Raw genomic sequence first — 16,056 nt, forward strand, 5'->3', positions numbered from 1 at the left:
TCTTGCTCCTGTAGAAGTTTGGTTACCTTTTCTCCACTTCCACTATTATAAGGCTATACATAGAATGAATGTGATTTACCAGAGAAAGTCTCCCAGGACACAACACAGTATACTTAAAAACTGCTCTTATGGGCCGGGAGTTTAGCCTAGTGGTAAAAGTGCTTGCCTATCATGCACAAAGACCCTGGTTCGATTCCTTGGTACCACATACATAGAAAAAAAGCCAGAAGTGGTGAAGCTCAAGTGGTGAAGCTCTAGCCTTGAGAAAGTCCAAGGATAGGGCTCAGGCCCTGAGCTCAAGCCAGGACTGGCAAAAAGAACCCCAAAAAACAAAAAACAAAACTGCTCTTACATAGATTATTTGCTAGTGTAGGCTGTTTGGATTAGATCCTTTGTATATAGTCATATTATTTGCTAATTTGCAAATCTCTCTAAAATATAGATAACAAGTTAAATCGACAAGTTACGTTTCAAGTTATCAAGCTATAGACTTATTCAGGTAGAAACAGACCTTGCTTTTGTGATGTCAGAATATCATACAATTCGAGGAGAGTACTGTTTACAAAAAGAATGAATGAATTTTGGGGGGGGAGGAAAATGGGGACAAAAACATGAGAATGGGTATCAATGTATGAGAAGTAATGTATCTATTACTTGGCAAATGTATATATTACCCCGACAATTTAAAAAAAATGAACGAATGGTACAAATACAAAATCAATAAGATCTGTGGAAATGGAAGGGCCTAATAAACATCAATAGATTAGTGAAAAATTTGCCTCTACCATATGCAGTAGTGAATATTAGAAAACGTAACTAACATGCCTATTTTTAGATTTGTAAGTATAGATTATAATAGTAAGTAGATTTTTTATAAGACAAAAATATATCACAATAAGGACTGTATAAATCATATGTCCGTCAGTCATTGGACAACCTTGCTGGGTAGATCCCCCTGACATTGTCTCAGTAAACAAGTAGCCTTGGACTCCTTCCAGTTTTTCTAAGTTGTTCTAGTTGTTCATCACTTTAGACACATTACAGCTTTTTCTAAGTTAGTCCTAAGATCTCAGCCTCCTAAGTAGCTAGGATTTTAGGCATAAGCCACTGGTGCTCAGCTATGTGTTTAATTCCTTTATTATTTATTTATTTTTGGAGTTAAGGCAAGGGATTCTTATTTCAAAATATAATTCACATTTTTAAGTAGTTATACAAAGGAGTTGCCACTCAACAAAGCTTCCTGTTTACAGGGCATCTTGTTTTTCTTTTTCTTCATATATTTTTTATTGTAATTAATAGAAGGGTTACATTATATTCACCAGAGAGAAGATGCATTACTTCACAAACATTGATACCCTTTCTCATGTCTTGGTCCCCTTTTCCCTACCCCACCCCCACCCCTCATCTTGTTTTCCCCCTTCCCAATCCTATTTCAAATAACCTAATAAACATATATACAATATATTAGATAACAAGGTAAAATACTGTAACAATATGAGATAACCAAGGGTATCAATGTTTGTGAAGTAATGCACCTTCTATCTGGTAAATATAATGTAACCCTTCTATTAATCACAATAAAAATTATTTTAAAAAAGATTATTCAAGTAAAACATGTGAAAAAGCTGGAAGTGGCATTGTGGTTCAAGTAGTATAGTGCTCACCTTGAAGAAAGGTGCTCAGGGACAGTGTCCAGACTCAGAGTTCAAGCACTAGGACCAGCAAATAAAGAAAGGAAAGAAGAAGTTCTATCAAAATCCATATAATGAGTGATTGTTGTCCTTAATGTACTATGTTACAGTGCATCTTTTTAAAAATTCCTTTATTTTTAATGCTTATGACTGACTACTATATTTCTATACACATAACTTAAATGGATTTTCACTAAGGTGTGCCTTTGTTTCATTATTTTCTAGGTGAATTTAACTTCTTGATAGCCCATCATATATATATATATATATATATATATAATAACTGAAGATGTGCACATTTGTTCTATCTCCTTTTTTGTTTTCAGTTTAATTTTATTCATGATAAATATTGTTCATTTTGTGCTCATTCAGCCTGCTAAGCATGTTTTAGTTCAATTCTCTTGAATAGCTAGAAGTAAAATATTTACAAACATCAATTCATTAATATTATGGTAAGGTTTTCTGATATTCTTAGTTTAGTAGGAAAGAATTAACAATAGATGATAGAATTGAAAAGAGAGGAGAAAGTACTGCTTTCGATGTTAGATTTAAGACAAATGTACAAGGACTCACTGACAAATAACAAGGGAATAGATTTGAAATCAGCTGCTTCTTGCTACTTCTCTAGCGATTTTTTCTGTGGCATTCATCTACTTGAGATTCTGAAATATAGCAAGTATTAATGAGACGCAAAAAGTTCCAATTAGTTATCTTGAGTTGGGAAATAAAGAAGCGAGGGCAACCTAAGAGACAACTAAGTGATTGATAGAAGTCAATTCTTGCTTTTTGAGTATAGGACAACTCCATGTAATTGCATATTTTTAATAATCTAGAAGAAAGAATTATTCACATGTAACTAGTAAGGGCTCAAAGATGGAGATGTTTACCATGATTTGAACATTGCACAAAGGAATACACATATCAAAACTTCATATTATATTTCATAAATATGGATCATTTTAATGTGTAATAAAAATGTTAGCAACAAAGCAAAACAATTACGTTGTTCTCATATACAATAGATATAACTAGAAAATATTAATACTCATTAGGAAAGTGAAGAAGAAATCACAGGAAATTTAGAAAAAGAAGTCAATAAATACTTTTTAAGATATTTATTTATTCACTACTTAAAAATGTAAGTGATGGAAGTATCTTCAGGATAAAAATGTTACTGTGATCCAGTAATCCTAGCTACTCAGGAGGCTGAGATCTGAGGATCAAGGTTCAAAGCCAGCCCAGGCAATACAAAGCAAAGAGACTCTGATCTCCAGTTAATCACTAGAAAATGGAAAGTGGGGCTGTGGCTCAAGGGTAGGGCAATAGCCTTGAGCTGAAGAGCTCAGGGACAGCATCCAGGCCAGAGTTCAAGTCCCATGACCAACAAAAGAGAAATGTTACTATGAAGTGAGCTGTTTATAAAATCCTGGCCATAGAAAATACTTTCCTCAGTAAAATAGGTTCTTTTTTTCATTATTTGAATAGCTTGTTACCTTTATAAGCTAGAGACAATTTCCTATATATATGTATATATATATATTTAATTCTTGATTATATAATGCCAGAGACGTGTAGCTGAACTTGTCCTGTTTGAGTAACTTTTATCTTTATAAATCTGACAATTTTGTACTCTTACTTTTTAAAAATTGTGTTAATTGTACAAACATGGTTTTAAAATTCCAGGAGGATTTACTGTCTGAGCATTTTCATTGTAGATTTTTGTCCTGTGTTGTTCTTTTACCCTGCAGCTGGACTGTTGATAGTTTGAGCTTCTGAAAAGCATAGCCCCCACATTGTTAGAAACAAGAGTTAGTGGTCTGCGCATGTCTTTTCCTTAACTGTCCAATTCTTAGATATTGACCAGTGGAATAAGGTAATTGAACAACTAGGAACACCATGTCCAGAATTCATGAAGAAACTGCAGCCCACTGTGAGGAACTATGTGGAGAATCGGCCTAAGTATGCTGGACTCACCTTTCCCAAGCTCTTCCCAGATTCCCTCTTCCCAGCGGATTCTGAGCACAATAAACTTAAAGGTAAGCCTCAAAGACAATCTGAGCGGAGCCACGCTGCATGGAAGGGCATTAAAAAAAAATCGAGTGACATATAGACATTTAACTTTAACTAACCCCACTTAAGGAAAGTTATTTTAAAATTATGTTTTTATTATCTTTAAGTAGTTGTACAAAGGGGTTACCTTTCAATATATCCGTTTATTTATATTACCTCTTTTATCATCTTACTTAACCAAGGAGTATGGTACAGATTAGCTATTTTATGGGGGTTTATTTAGAATCTAGAGTTGGGATTATGGCTCAATAGGGCAGTAGCCTAATAAATGTGAGGCTGAGTCCAATTCCCAGTACCACACACACAAACACACACACACACACACACACACACACACACACACACACACACACACACACACACTAGAATACCAAAATTGTTTTTTGAAGTCTGTTCATAAAATGCCAAGATAATATGGCTAGAAATCAATGAACCCTTGCTATTACCTAGAAAAATTTCAATATGAGTTTTCAGTTATAAAACCTTGGGGGTTGAGGTATTTGAGTGTCTTTCATTGGTATTTTATGAAGCGTATACCACAATCTTTCCACATTAGAATAGGAAATGAGAATTCACAGTTTAAAAAAATTCAATAATGTACTTGTACAAATAAGTGGATTCTACTACTGCACCTGTGGTTGATTATTACTGCAGTTAAAAAAATCTCAATCAATATCTTTACCTACAAAATTGAAGACAGTTTCATTTCAAGACTGGGAACAAATTCAGCAGTGCATTAGTGTAAAATCAATAATAACATTCTACTCCTTGTTACAATCTAGAAAACTCCTGAGAATCCAAGTTTGAACAAATTAGATCCCCCTCATTCAGGATTCCAATTCTGCTTCTGTGGCTTAAAATCTCTGTTATTCCAGAGAAATTTCTTAGTCTTTACTTAGTTTAACAAACAACTGTGGAGAGTTGTTGGAAGAATCATTGACCTAATTTCTTGTCAAGCACTTGAAACAGGGCCTGATTCATAACAAATGTTCATTACTTAAGTATACTAAAAAGTCATATTAAAAATAGTTACCTGTTACCAGAAAAAGTTAGGGCATGTGCTCTTGAAAAAGAACCCTACAAGGAAAGAAAATAAAATGAACCCTAAGCATTCAGACACAAGATAGTTGAACTTAATTCAGAAAGTTAAGGTAGGCTTGAGACAGAGATACTAAATTATGGTGCTTCTATTTTGTAGGATTTCTTTTCTCCTGGATAGCTTTAAATTTCCCTTAGGGGGCTTTAAATATTCGACATAGTTTTGAAGCTCCTGGTAATTACAAGGTTGGATGCTCTACTCAGCTCCCTCTGCCTAGCCTCTTAGTGGCATGGACTCAGTTATTACCAAATCTATCAATACTACCTTTATGCAAATTTGAAAGGATAAAACTCCATGTACAGATATTTTAGAATTTATGACTTCATGATTATAGACATAAAGTATTCCTCCTTTCTCTGAAGACACGTAGTGCAACAATATGGAGATACCAAAGTTCTCATGAAACTATCGAATAGTCATGACAGTACTGGGAGAAAACGTATGAAGTAGCAAGCTTCATACAGAAATTCTAACTTCCTTGAGTTTCCTTGTGCAATGGGACCTCCACCATTGTATCATTTTGTAAGTTATTAGTTAGCATATTTATTAGTTAGCATATTTATTCTTAACTGATTGAACATTTTAATGTAAAATTAGTGCTTCATAAAGAATCACCATATACATAAAATTTAAAGGAAACTTATTCTTCTTTTTTGGAAAAGAGCCTAATAGCATTGCCTGCAAATGAAAGATAAAGCACTGAATTGTTTCATTCACTTTGTTTCCTTGATAACTATTTCATAGTAAGAAGATTTACTATTAGTATAGTTCCTGCCCCTACCGATAAGGAGCGGATTTTTCAGTCTACTACCCTAGAAGAGAACATACATGGGCTGTGGGAAAATCTATGGAAGAAGGGCACAAGAAAGGTGATGTAAAATTAGGAAGGATTGCAGAAGTACACAAATGGTACAACAAGGGATGAACCAATTCAGCAGTGAGACTCACAAGATTCTATGTTGGAAATGAACTACACAATTTGGGAGAAAATAGGAGAGGGGGGGTGACACTGTTCAAAAAGAACTGTTCTCATTACTTGACTCATATAACTGTAACTCCTCTGTACATCACCTTTACAATAAAAAAGTAAGCTAAAAATCAAAAAGATTTTTGAATCATTGAACCAAATAAGAACAGCCGTGTTAGGCCAGTAGGAGGATACTGATAATGAGAATAATTAAATTTTGGTTTAATAGTTAAGTAGTTAAATGTTTTTATGTATTTATTTTTATTATTTTGATGAGCTTTAAAATTTTTCTGGGGAATAATCGTAATCACTTTGTGTGGTTGAGTTTACTGGAAAGTGGTAATAGAAATGCAAAGTCCCAAAGTCCAATTTAACGAGTGATTCTTCACAATAGTGTAAAGCATAGGGCGATATATTAAAATGTGGAAACATAAGGCAATACTTATATGATAAGTGGAAAAGTAGTTTACTATATTTTTAACCACAGTACTATCATATTATGGTGAAAACAATTGAACTGTAACTAGTTAAATTACATGAATAAATGAACAGAACTGGAAAAATTATGTTAAAAGTCACAGAGATTGTCTCTGGCTGATACTTCTCCATTTGTATATGTTATGCCATTTTCAAGTTTATGCAGCTAATCCAGTTGCCTTAATTTGAAAAATGGCTTACATAACCATTTTAACATCCACCCATAAATTAAAGTATATTGAATTTTCTTAAATTGAGTGAGATTTTGTTCTCTTTAACTTGAAGTTTTACCATATATTAAGAATAGAGGGAATTATTTTTTCATCACTGAACTTTCAGATTAGTTGAGTGACCACACCCATTTAGGGTATGGTCATATTCCTGCTAAAAGTCTATTTTATGTAAATGTTCATACTTGTGTTTAGCAGGCAGGTTCTCTACCCCTTGCACTGTGCCTGTAGCTCCAGCAATGGTTGACTTCTAACAGCCATCCCTGCATCTGTAGCAAGCAATTTAAGTTCTCATCCTGTTTATCGCACCAATCCTGAAGTCTTACACATTACCAAAGCCAATGAACCGGTTTATGCAAAATTTGTGCACTGATTAGTATGACTCTGAAATATGAGTGAATAATTCATCTCATGTACTCATAACCTATAACTTTTAAAAAGCCTCAAATGAGTTTTTTTTGCAGAACAGGTAAAAATGCCCTGTGTTTTCAAAGAAGTCAATAGTCCATTTAAAAAAAGAAAGTTTTCTTTCCAGCACATTTCCTTGTCCAGATAAAATCCTCCCTAATGTTTTTTTTTCACCTCTTGTTTCAGCCAGCCAAGCCAGGGACTTGTTGTCAAAGATGCTAGTGATTGACCCAGCCAAAAGGATATCGGTGGACGACGCCTTACAGCACCCCTACATCAACGTGTGGTACGACCCCGCGGAGGTGGAGGCGGTAAGGCACACCTTCATCTTACTTTCTGTCCAGGAACAAACTGAATAAATCTAGACTCTGAAGACATTTGTGAACTTTCCATGTCTAAAGGCTATCATCGACCTTTTCTCCACCTGCATCTTAAACACGTTTCCTTTTGCAGAACTTCCTGTAGAAGGGGCAATTTAGTGTAAACTTTAGATATCCGCAGTGCCCTGCAGTGTGTTTTTGATAATAATTATCTCCTCTACTACCTTTCTTTTAAAGACTGCCCTAGATAGAAGATGTGTTACTTTGCTTTGATTTCCTTCATTAGACACTTTGCCTTTAGCACCATGTGATTTTTAAGAATAGTTCAGTTAGAGAGCTTTTATCAGACAATTGATGACTTTGTGAAATTGCAGGAACTGGACTTGAAAAAGTGGGTATTTCAATGAGGACATTATTTTTCTGTGAACTGTTGAATATTCTGATATGGTATCTCTGTGTTAAATCTAGACATGATTTAAGAATCTTCTCAGAAGCCTGTTTTTATTTTCAAAGTATTTCTGAACCATTTACATCTTGGCCTCTTTCTTTGTGTAGAGACAACAGCTTAGGGCGTTGGTCCTGGGCCCGTGTGTATAGGTCTTTGCATGAGTATTCTACAGACTCCCTGATGAGAAAATGTTGCCAACAGTAATATTGCTTTTATTTATAAATATAAGAGCTCCTCAGATTCTTAAACACCTGTGTTAAAGTTTCTCGTTTGCTTTAATATAGTACTGTCACATTTGTATTTGAATTTGTTCTTAATTTGCTATTTTAAATACTGTTTGCTGATTTTCTTCTCTATACACCAGGTATTTTTGCTTACAGGTAGTTTTATTTGCTTCAGTTTGTCTTTCTCTGTGTCATTGGGTACTTGTCCATGTCAGAGGTGGTGGATTCAAAGTTACAATTGTCATTACTTTAGTCCTCACTGGAGAAAGGAGGGCTGAAGGATGATAATGAGGACCAGATCACACTGAATTTCATAAACGCATTGTACAGCAAGCTCATGGTGGTGACGGAATCCAGCTATTGAGCAGTGGGAAGCTTTAGCAAAAGTAGTACCCGTCTCTCACATTTGGACAAGGGAGGTAGCCGCCCAACAACTGATTCCTTAAACACTGCTTTCGTAAGCAGTGCACACAGATGTTGACATTTTTCAGTTTGTGTCAAGTTTTTTTTTTTTTGGTTGCTCTATTTGATTCTTACAAAATCAAATTACTAAAATTAATTGTTTCTGAGTTTTTAATGTTCCTATAACTGATATATTTTCTATGGCTCAAATATAGAATCTCTTTTATCCAGTCTTCCATGATTGGAAAAATTTTCTGGGAAATTCTTAGCATAGAATGAAAGAATGAAATAGGAAGAAAAGAGAAAAAAGGATAAACATGTAGTTTTAAAAGTTAAGAACAAGAATATTTTCTCTTACGACATTCACAAAATTGGGTTATACTGGAAAATTAGATAAACGTAAGTTATTTGAAATTGTGGCTCCTCATTTATTTTGATAGCTCAAATCATGTGGCATATTTATTTTTTTCACATCTAATTTAATGCATATGATCTATTTTTAATGGATTGTGGAAGAGAATTTAATTGGAGTCATAAAGTCTACATTTGTAATTCACTTGTAATTATGTTCCCTATAAAAAGATAGTTGCCTAGAGTCTACAAAGCATATTTTAATAATATCAATAGGATTTAAAAGTTATTTTAGCATTTATGAAATAAAAAACTCCTTCAAAGAATGAAAAAATATAAGAACTTTCTCAATCACATCAATGTTTTCTGAACAACTTCAGTATCTCTCAACCACTTCTTGTTGGATTGCAACAAGAAAGGACACAGGAATTCAGGGGAAGGTTCTAGTACAGCTAAGGATCTAAGAAACAGGGTCACAAAAGAATGAACATGGATTTACTTCGAGACTGAGGTAACTGATTGCACACATGTAAATTTGTCTTACATCTATAAATGTTTTATCCAAGAGCAAGAATAGTTTACTGATTGACATATATTGTAGAGGCTACAAAACAAAGCTTGAAAGTGCTTGAAGTAGCAGTCAACTGTGCTTTCCACAATTTACAATTAGTGTCATTGTTATTGCATGTGAATAAATAAATAAAATGACCTTCCTTTACAGACTTATGCCAAAGCTGTATAGCACTTCACTGGGCTATCTCATTTCATGGATGACAGGACAATTCTGCAAAATTCTTTATGATCCAATTAAATAAGTCTCAAACCATCAGAATTTCTATGACTAGATGTTATCAAGGAGATCCAACCTCAAATAACATTTTTTGTTTGTGGTACTGGGATTTGAACCTAAAGCTTCATGCTTGGTAGGACGGCACGCTATTATGTAAGCCACATTTCCATTCCTGGGTTTTGCTGGTCATTTTGGAGATGAATCTAGTCAACTTTCCTTCCCAAGTTGGTGTCAGATGGTGATACTCAAATCTCAACAACTTTTAAGTAACACACTGTTGTTAGGGAGGGAAGAAAATTGAAAAAAACAAGTTTCATTGAAGGGTTACTGAGGCAAAATACCGAAATCAAAAGAGATGAGCCTATGGGGGTTTGCCTGACTCTATTCAGGAAAATCAATCATGTTTACATAAAATTAAAAAAATTAAAGTTTGGATGTCATGTTTGCTAATGATTTATCTGTATAACAGATAAGTGTATAACAGAGCAGTGTATAGCATCTGTATAACAGAGCACTGCATAAAAATTTGAAGTTACAACTATTCAAATTATTCTCAGGGTCCTCGCATAATGCTTAGAATGACAAAAGTACATGTCCAAAAGAGATCCCAAAGGCTGCATTCAATTCCAAGGCGTTCTAATTTGGTTCCTTGTTTAAGAGTCCAAAATATCACTGACAATTTCAATTAATATGGGCTGTGCTTATTGCTCTCTTGCATTTGGTCAAGTTTATTCACCTTTCTGCAACCCAGTCTCTTTAGCTAAGAGGTTTCTGTCTTATAAATTATATTCTATGAATTCAGACCTTTCATGTTATAAAATGCCCAACATACTTTGTGGCAACCAGAGAGATCGGACATATTGCTATTATTGCACTTTGTTCATTTTACTTACTGTGCTAGGCTTCACACGCAAAGATTTATCTTTTGATATTAAGAGAATGTATTTGTACCTGGAGATAAAAGATCAGCTGGAGAAGAAACAGGCTAAAATTGTTTAGCTAATCATTGAAAATGATGAGTTTTTAAATCATTTTAATATATTGAGTTGTTTAATACATTTAATACATTGCTGTTGTTTTGATTTCTACTGACATCTACTGTTGTCAAATGTAGGACAGTCCAGTAATAGTTTAAACTTAAAGAAAATAAATATTTCACATATCTTCATTGTAGCTCTTTTTACTTTTAGGAAGCTTGGGGTATTCAAAATTCTTTTTTATATATATTTTATTGTAATTAATAAAAGGGTTACATGATATTTGCCAGATAGAAGGTGCATTAATTCACATACATTGATACCCTTTCACATGTCTTGTTCCCCATTACTCTCCTCCCCACCCCCCATCTTGTTTTCCCCCCTTTCCTATCCAATCAAATAACCAAATACAATTGGAGAGCAGCACAGAAACAAAGTATGGAGTAAAGGCTTTTATCTTGCATCCCTGAAGATACAAGAAAAAAGAAATGGGAGAACCCCATGGGAAGAATATGGTGACTCAGCACGCGTTAGGGCACACAGGAAGGAACTTAAGAAGAACACAAAATAAAATTTAAATACTGTGGAGTATAATTTCATTCCTGGTGAAAAGTTTGGAATATAAGAAAGTTCATACATAGAGGAATTATTTCATAGTTTTCTATAAATCTTTTTTATGGTAAAGATGAGGGTGGCAAGGCTCAAAATAACCATTATAAGGTAGTGGCCAACTAAAACTGTTTAGAGCAAGAGAATATAGTTTGATTCTTTACTTTTGACAACAATGGGGTTTATTTTCAGAGCATCACATTTCTCTGCCATGTGAGCCACGCCTCCTGCACTTTTGTTATGTTTTTAGATAAGTGTCAAACTTTTGGCTTATATCTTGAGCCACAATCCTCCTACCTCTGTATCTTGTTTTAAAAACCATGATTACAAGTGAGAGCCATTGAGATGAGGTCTCATTAAATGCTTTTCCTGAACTGATTTTGAACTCTAATCCTCCTATTTCCACCTTGCAAATAGCTAGGACTATGGACATACACCCCCACATCCGGCCATCAGTTTCTCAATTTTGGTTAAAAAGAAAAAGCAAGGATTGAGATCTGACGTTAGAACCCCTAGAATTGCATGTGTACTGAGTGACAGCTTTCATGTCAGCAGTGGTTAATGAGATAATCAATGTGTCAAAGGCTCTGTCTCAGGGAGACCCAGGTATCATTCATAATGGCCGAGATGTTACACTGTGAATCTGTGCAGAGCAGCGGATTGGGCAGGTATATCCTCTGTTGTTGAGAATTCGCTTCCTAGTGGGTAAATACTCAGGAACCCAGAGAAGGAGCAGAAGGCCAAACAGGAACTTCTGTCTCTCAGCTGAGACTTGCAGAAGAGAAAGCTGGAATAGAGGATAGGAATGGAGTTATAATGTAGACTGAAGAGAGACACCCTGGACTGGACTAAGGGAGACAAAGGGACTAATGCAACCGAATTGATTGAGGGTTAATAGGGGAACAGGACCAGGGCCGAATCTGTTCATTATTTCTTTTTTTCCATATATTTATTATTGTAATTAATAGAAGGGTTACATGATATTTGCCACATAGATGGTGCATTAATTCCCATACATTGATACCCTTTCACATGTCTTGGTCTCCATTTCCCTCCCTCCCACCCCCACCCCTCATCTTATTTTCCCCCCTTCCCTATCCAATTTCAAATAACCAAATACAAATATATCTGATATATCAGGTAACAAAGTGAGATACTGTAACAATATGAGATAACCAAGGGACGGCAAAAGAACAACAATCATTCACTATATGGCTTATGTTTCTATATCCTAGTTCATTATTTCTTATTTTATTCAAGATTAATTTGGGAATTGGAGCAGCTAGGAAATTTTTTTTTACCTGTCTTAGGGCTTGAACTCAGGGCCTGAGCACTGTCCTTGAGCTTTTACCTTTTACCTCAAGGCTAGCACTCTCCCACTTGAGCCACAGTACCACTTCTGGCTTTTCTATGTACATAGTACCGAGGAATTGAACCTGGGTCTTCATGTATGCTAGGCAAGCACTCTACCACTAAGCCAAACTTCAGACCCCAGCTAGGGAGGTTTTAATTGACTTATACCTTCTATCCTCAGTTAAACAATCTGACCTTTGGATTTCCAGTAGGAACCTTGGAAGCAGTAACACTGACATGCATTAATGCTGAAATTCCATTAAAATAAGCTCTCAGCAAGTGTTAAGCCAATAGTGGTCATCAGTGTGATACATCGACTGCTTTGTTTATAACCTAAGTAATTAATATAGTCTTAAATGCTTTATTGATGTTATTCCTTACCATTTCATCACTCTAGTGCTGCTAGTATCTCCTCTAGTGAAAAAAGAAAGAATAAGCTCTATTGACTATATCAAGCTATTTTATTACATATTCATCATAAACTTCACACCCTTTGAGTGGAGTTATTATCTGACATTATTTTCACTATCTTCTTGTCTGCTATTTGATCACACTGGATATTATCAAAGAGAAAGCAAGGAAAAGCTGACTGACCATGCAGGAACTATGCATTACCTTCAATCTTATGCCATGAAAATGTAAATGTTAATATTCATATATGCCCCAAACTCTGTTCAAAGTAAATCTTAAATGAGAGCATAGAGAGCAGCAGAGAATCATTTCATGCTATACCTTAGCAAAGTTTAATAATGCGAATATCAACTCTCCAATGTGATTTTCTACATAGTCACAAAGCCAGACAAACCATGATGAGGTAAAAAGTAATAGAGCGGGCCTTGGACTAGTGAAACTAGAAAAGAGATTCAGAATCTTATAGTCAAAGTCCAGCAGGCTCCAGAGTTTGATTAGAGTCATCCAGAGTTGGAGGCGATGCAGGTATGTGGACAAATAAGATAGGACAGCCAGTTAAGACCACATGAGCAGTCAAAAGAGACATGCATCTCAGATCAGAGCAGTTTGAGCAGATGCAATCTTTTTTTTTTTTTCCATAGAGCAGATGCAATCTTAAAAAACATTTAAACAGTGAGGAGAAGAATGTTCCCAGAATGCAGTGCAAGTAAAAAATAAATATACTTGGACCCGTCAAGGTTAGCAAAGATAGATAGTCGTGACCAAGTTAAAAATGAGGAAGTGGCAACCTGAGGCCCAGGGTTGGGAAGTGATAGACTGTCCTATGGGAATTGTAATCAAAGCCATTGGGATAATTCAGCTATTTATGGAGAAAAGGGTAGAAAGAAAGCTGTTCCTCCCATCTTCTGGTTCTTATCTGCTGTCTGTTGGCTGAGAATAGTCCAAGGGTGACAGACACTCCTGGGAAATGAATCCTGATAGAGTCAGTGTCCTGAGATGTAGAGCAGATGAAAAACAAGCGTGAGGGAAAATGGTGCCTCTGAGGATTGGGCTGGCACTGGTGGTTTAGTCATATTTTCCTATTTACAACTCTGAAATCCCTATGCGAAAGAAACATACCCAAAGAGCTGAGCATTCTTACCCTGGAGAGAAGACTCAGGAAGTCAAAAGAGATGAGCAGGGATCTCACTAGGTCCTTAAAAAGCATTACCACTAGGGTCGGAAGTTTGGCCTAGGGGTAGATTGCTTGCCTAGCATGCACAAAGACCCAGATTCAATTTCTAAGTACCAATTTCTAAGCTGGGAATGGTGCTATGGCTCCAGTGGTACAGCTTTAGGCCAAGGACAGTGCTCAGGCCTCAAGTTCATGGTACAGGACTGGCAAAAAATAAATAAATAAATAAAAACATTACCACTAATGACTAAATTTTTTTTCATGAGCTTTATGATTTCTTACCACAAAATACTAAGTTGATGGTCTTGGCAGAGTATTTGTCATAGGAACTCCACTGACAGTGTGTCCTTTCTTCTTTTCACATGCTGATGTCTGTCTTTCAGTTTGTTGTAGAGCTCATGAGGAGCCTGTGAAATAGTTGAACCAATGTTGGATGAGGCAGTGAAAGGATCCAACTCTTTGCCTTTAGGATATTTTTAGTTCTACTTTCTGGCTTCCAAGTAAGAAAAATGCACCAGCGAAGATTTCAATTGTTCGTTTGTTTTCACCTCTTTTTGCTTTTTCATCTTCCTCTTTTTTAAAAAAAAATCTAACTACTGCACAGCTATTCATGGAGGCTTTGAGAACTCATTAGCAGTTTAGTATTTGCTAATTGGATCTATAATTGCTAAGGAAAACTAGGCATTGTTTTGTAGCTGGTGATGATTCAGCAGTGAATTTGAAAGCAAAGAACAAAACCAAATTCCTTATTCTTGGTAGGTTTCTATTCCACTATTAGCCACAGTGGAAATTTTTATGGAATAGAAATCTTTGGTTATTTATTTTTGCTTGAAGAAACTCTTCTAAATGTGGATTGCCTGTGCCATTTGATTATTTAACTTGTTTAATATATGATTTCTTGAGTGGATGAAGGATCTGAAATCCTTCTCAATGTGATTCAGCTATAACTAAATTTCAGTGTGAATTCTCTATCTTCAACCAGATGCGCATCACCTGTTTTAAATTATAACTAACAAATTATAGTCTTCTATCTCTAGCTGCATTTCTTAAATAATTATTGGACTCTGAAAACAAAACACTGATCTGACCAGATCTGTGTAATTGAAAAGCATGGAATATTACTTACAACCAAAGAATCCTAAAGTGAAATGACAAGATTGATAGCTTACAGATTAATCTGTGAACATATTGACTACCAGGATCCTTGAAATGTATATTCAAATGGTTGAGGGTAAAGGAATGATTCTCTTTTACTATTGCTACTTGCTTTCAATCTTCTTAAATATACTTTCACAGGGGGCTGGGAGTTTGGCCTAGCAGAGTTTGGCTTGCCTAGTATGCATGAAGACTGAGGTTTGATTCCTCAGTACACATACATAGAAAAAAAAAAGCTGCAAGTGCTGCTATGGCTCAAGTGGTAGAGCTCTAACCATGAGAAAGCCCAAGAACAGCGCTCAGGCCCTGACTTCAAGGCTCAGGAATGGCAAAAAAGGCACTGTTGTGCCTGTAATCCTAGCTACTCACGAGGCTGAGATGTGAGGATCAAGGTTTAAAGCCAGCTCCGGCACTAAAGAATGTGAGACTCATCTCCAATTAATCACTAGAAAATGGGAAGTGGGGATATGGCACTGAAGAGCTCAGGGACAACCCTCAGGCCCAGGAGTAGGGCAGTATCCTTGAGCTGAAGAGCTCAGGGACAGCACCCAGGCCTAGAGTTCAAGCCCCATGACCCTCCCCTTCCCTCACCCCTTCCACCAAAAAAAAATTATATATATATATATATATATATATACTTTCACAGTAAAACCTAATGCTTTTTGCTTATAAATGTGTTACTTGCACTATTAAGCCTACTTCATGAATGAGATAATTTTTTAATTGTTTCTATCTTCATGGCTGGTTATTTTCTTGTCCCATAAGGAATTCTTAAACAATGACAAAGAGTAGAGTTGTAAATATATATACTTATAAATGTCTGTAATAGATCTTGCTGGACTCAATGTATATGAATTTAGGAATGATAAGGAAAATAAAATATACATATGCTTCACTTAA

At 35.5% G+C, this 16,056-nt stretch overlaps 1 protein-coding gene across 5 annotated transcripts in view; it reads left to right on the forward strand.

Moving 5' to 3' along the window:
- Positions 1 to 16,056, forward strand: part of Mapk10 (mitogen-activated protein kinase 10) — a 300,242-nt gene that overhangs the window by 245,766 nt on the left and 38,420 nt on the right. For all 5 annotated transcript variants that reach the window (XM_090343267.1, XM_090343269.1, XM_090343268.1 and 2 more), the window contains 2 exons: positions 3,545 to 3,727; positions 7,129 to 7,253. In XM_090343267.1, the coding sequence (XP_090199393.1) occupies positions 3,545 to 3,727; positions 7,129 to 7,253 (308 nt within the window). The remainder of the gene's footprint in view (positions 1 to 3,544; positions 3,728 to 7,128; positions 7,254 to 16,056) is intronic.

Source organism: Megascapheus bottae, chromosome 13, assembly GCF_031878675.1.
Source record: "Megascapheus bottae isolate mThoBot1 chromosome 13, mThoBot2.hap1, whole genome shotgun sequence".
Taxonomy (NCBI): Eukaryota; Metazoa; Chordata; class Mammalia; order Rodentia; family Geomyidae; genus Megascapheus; species Megascapheus bottae.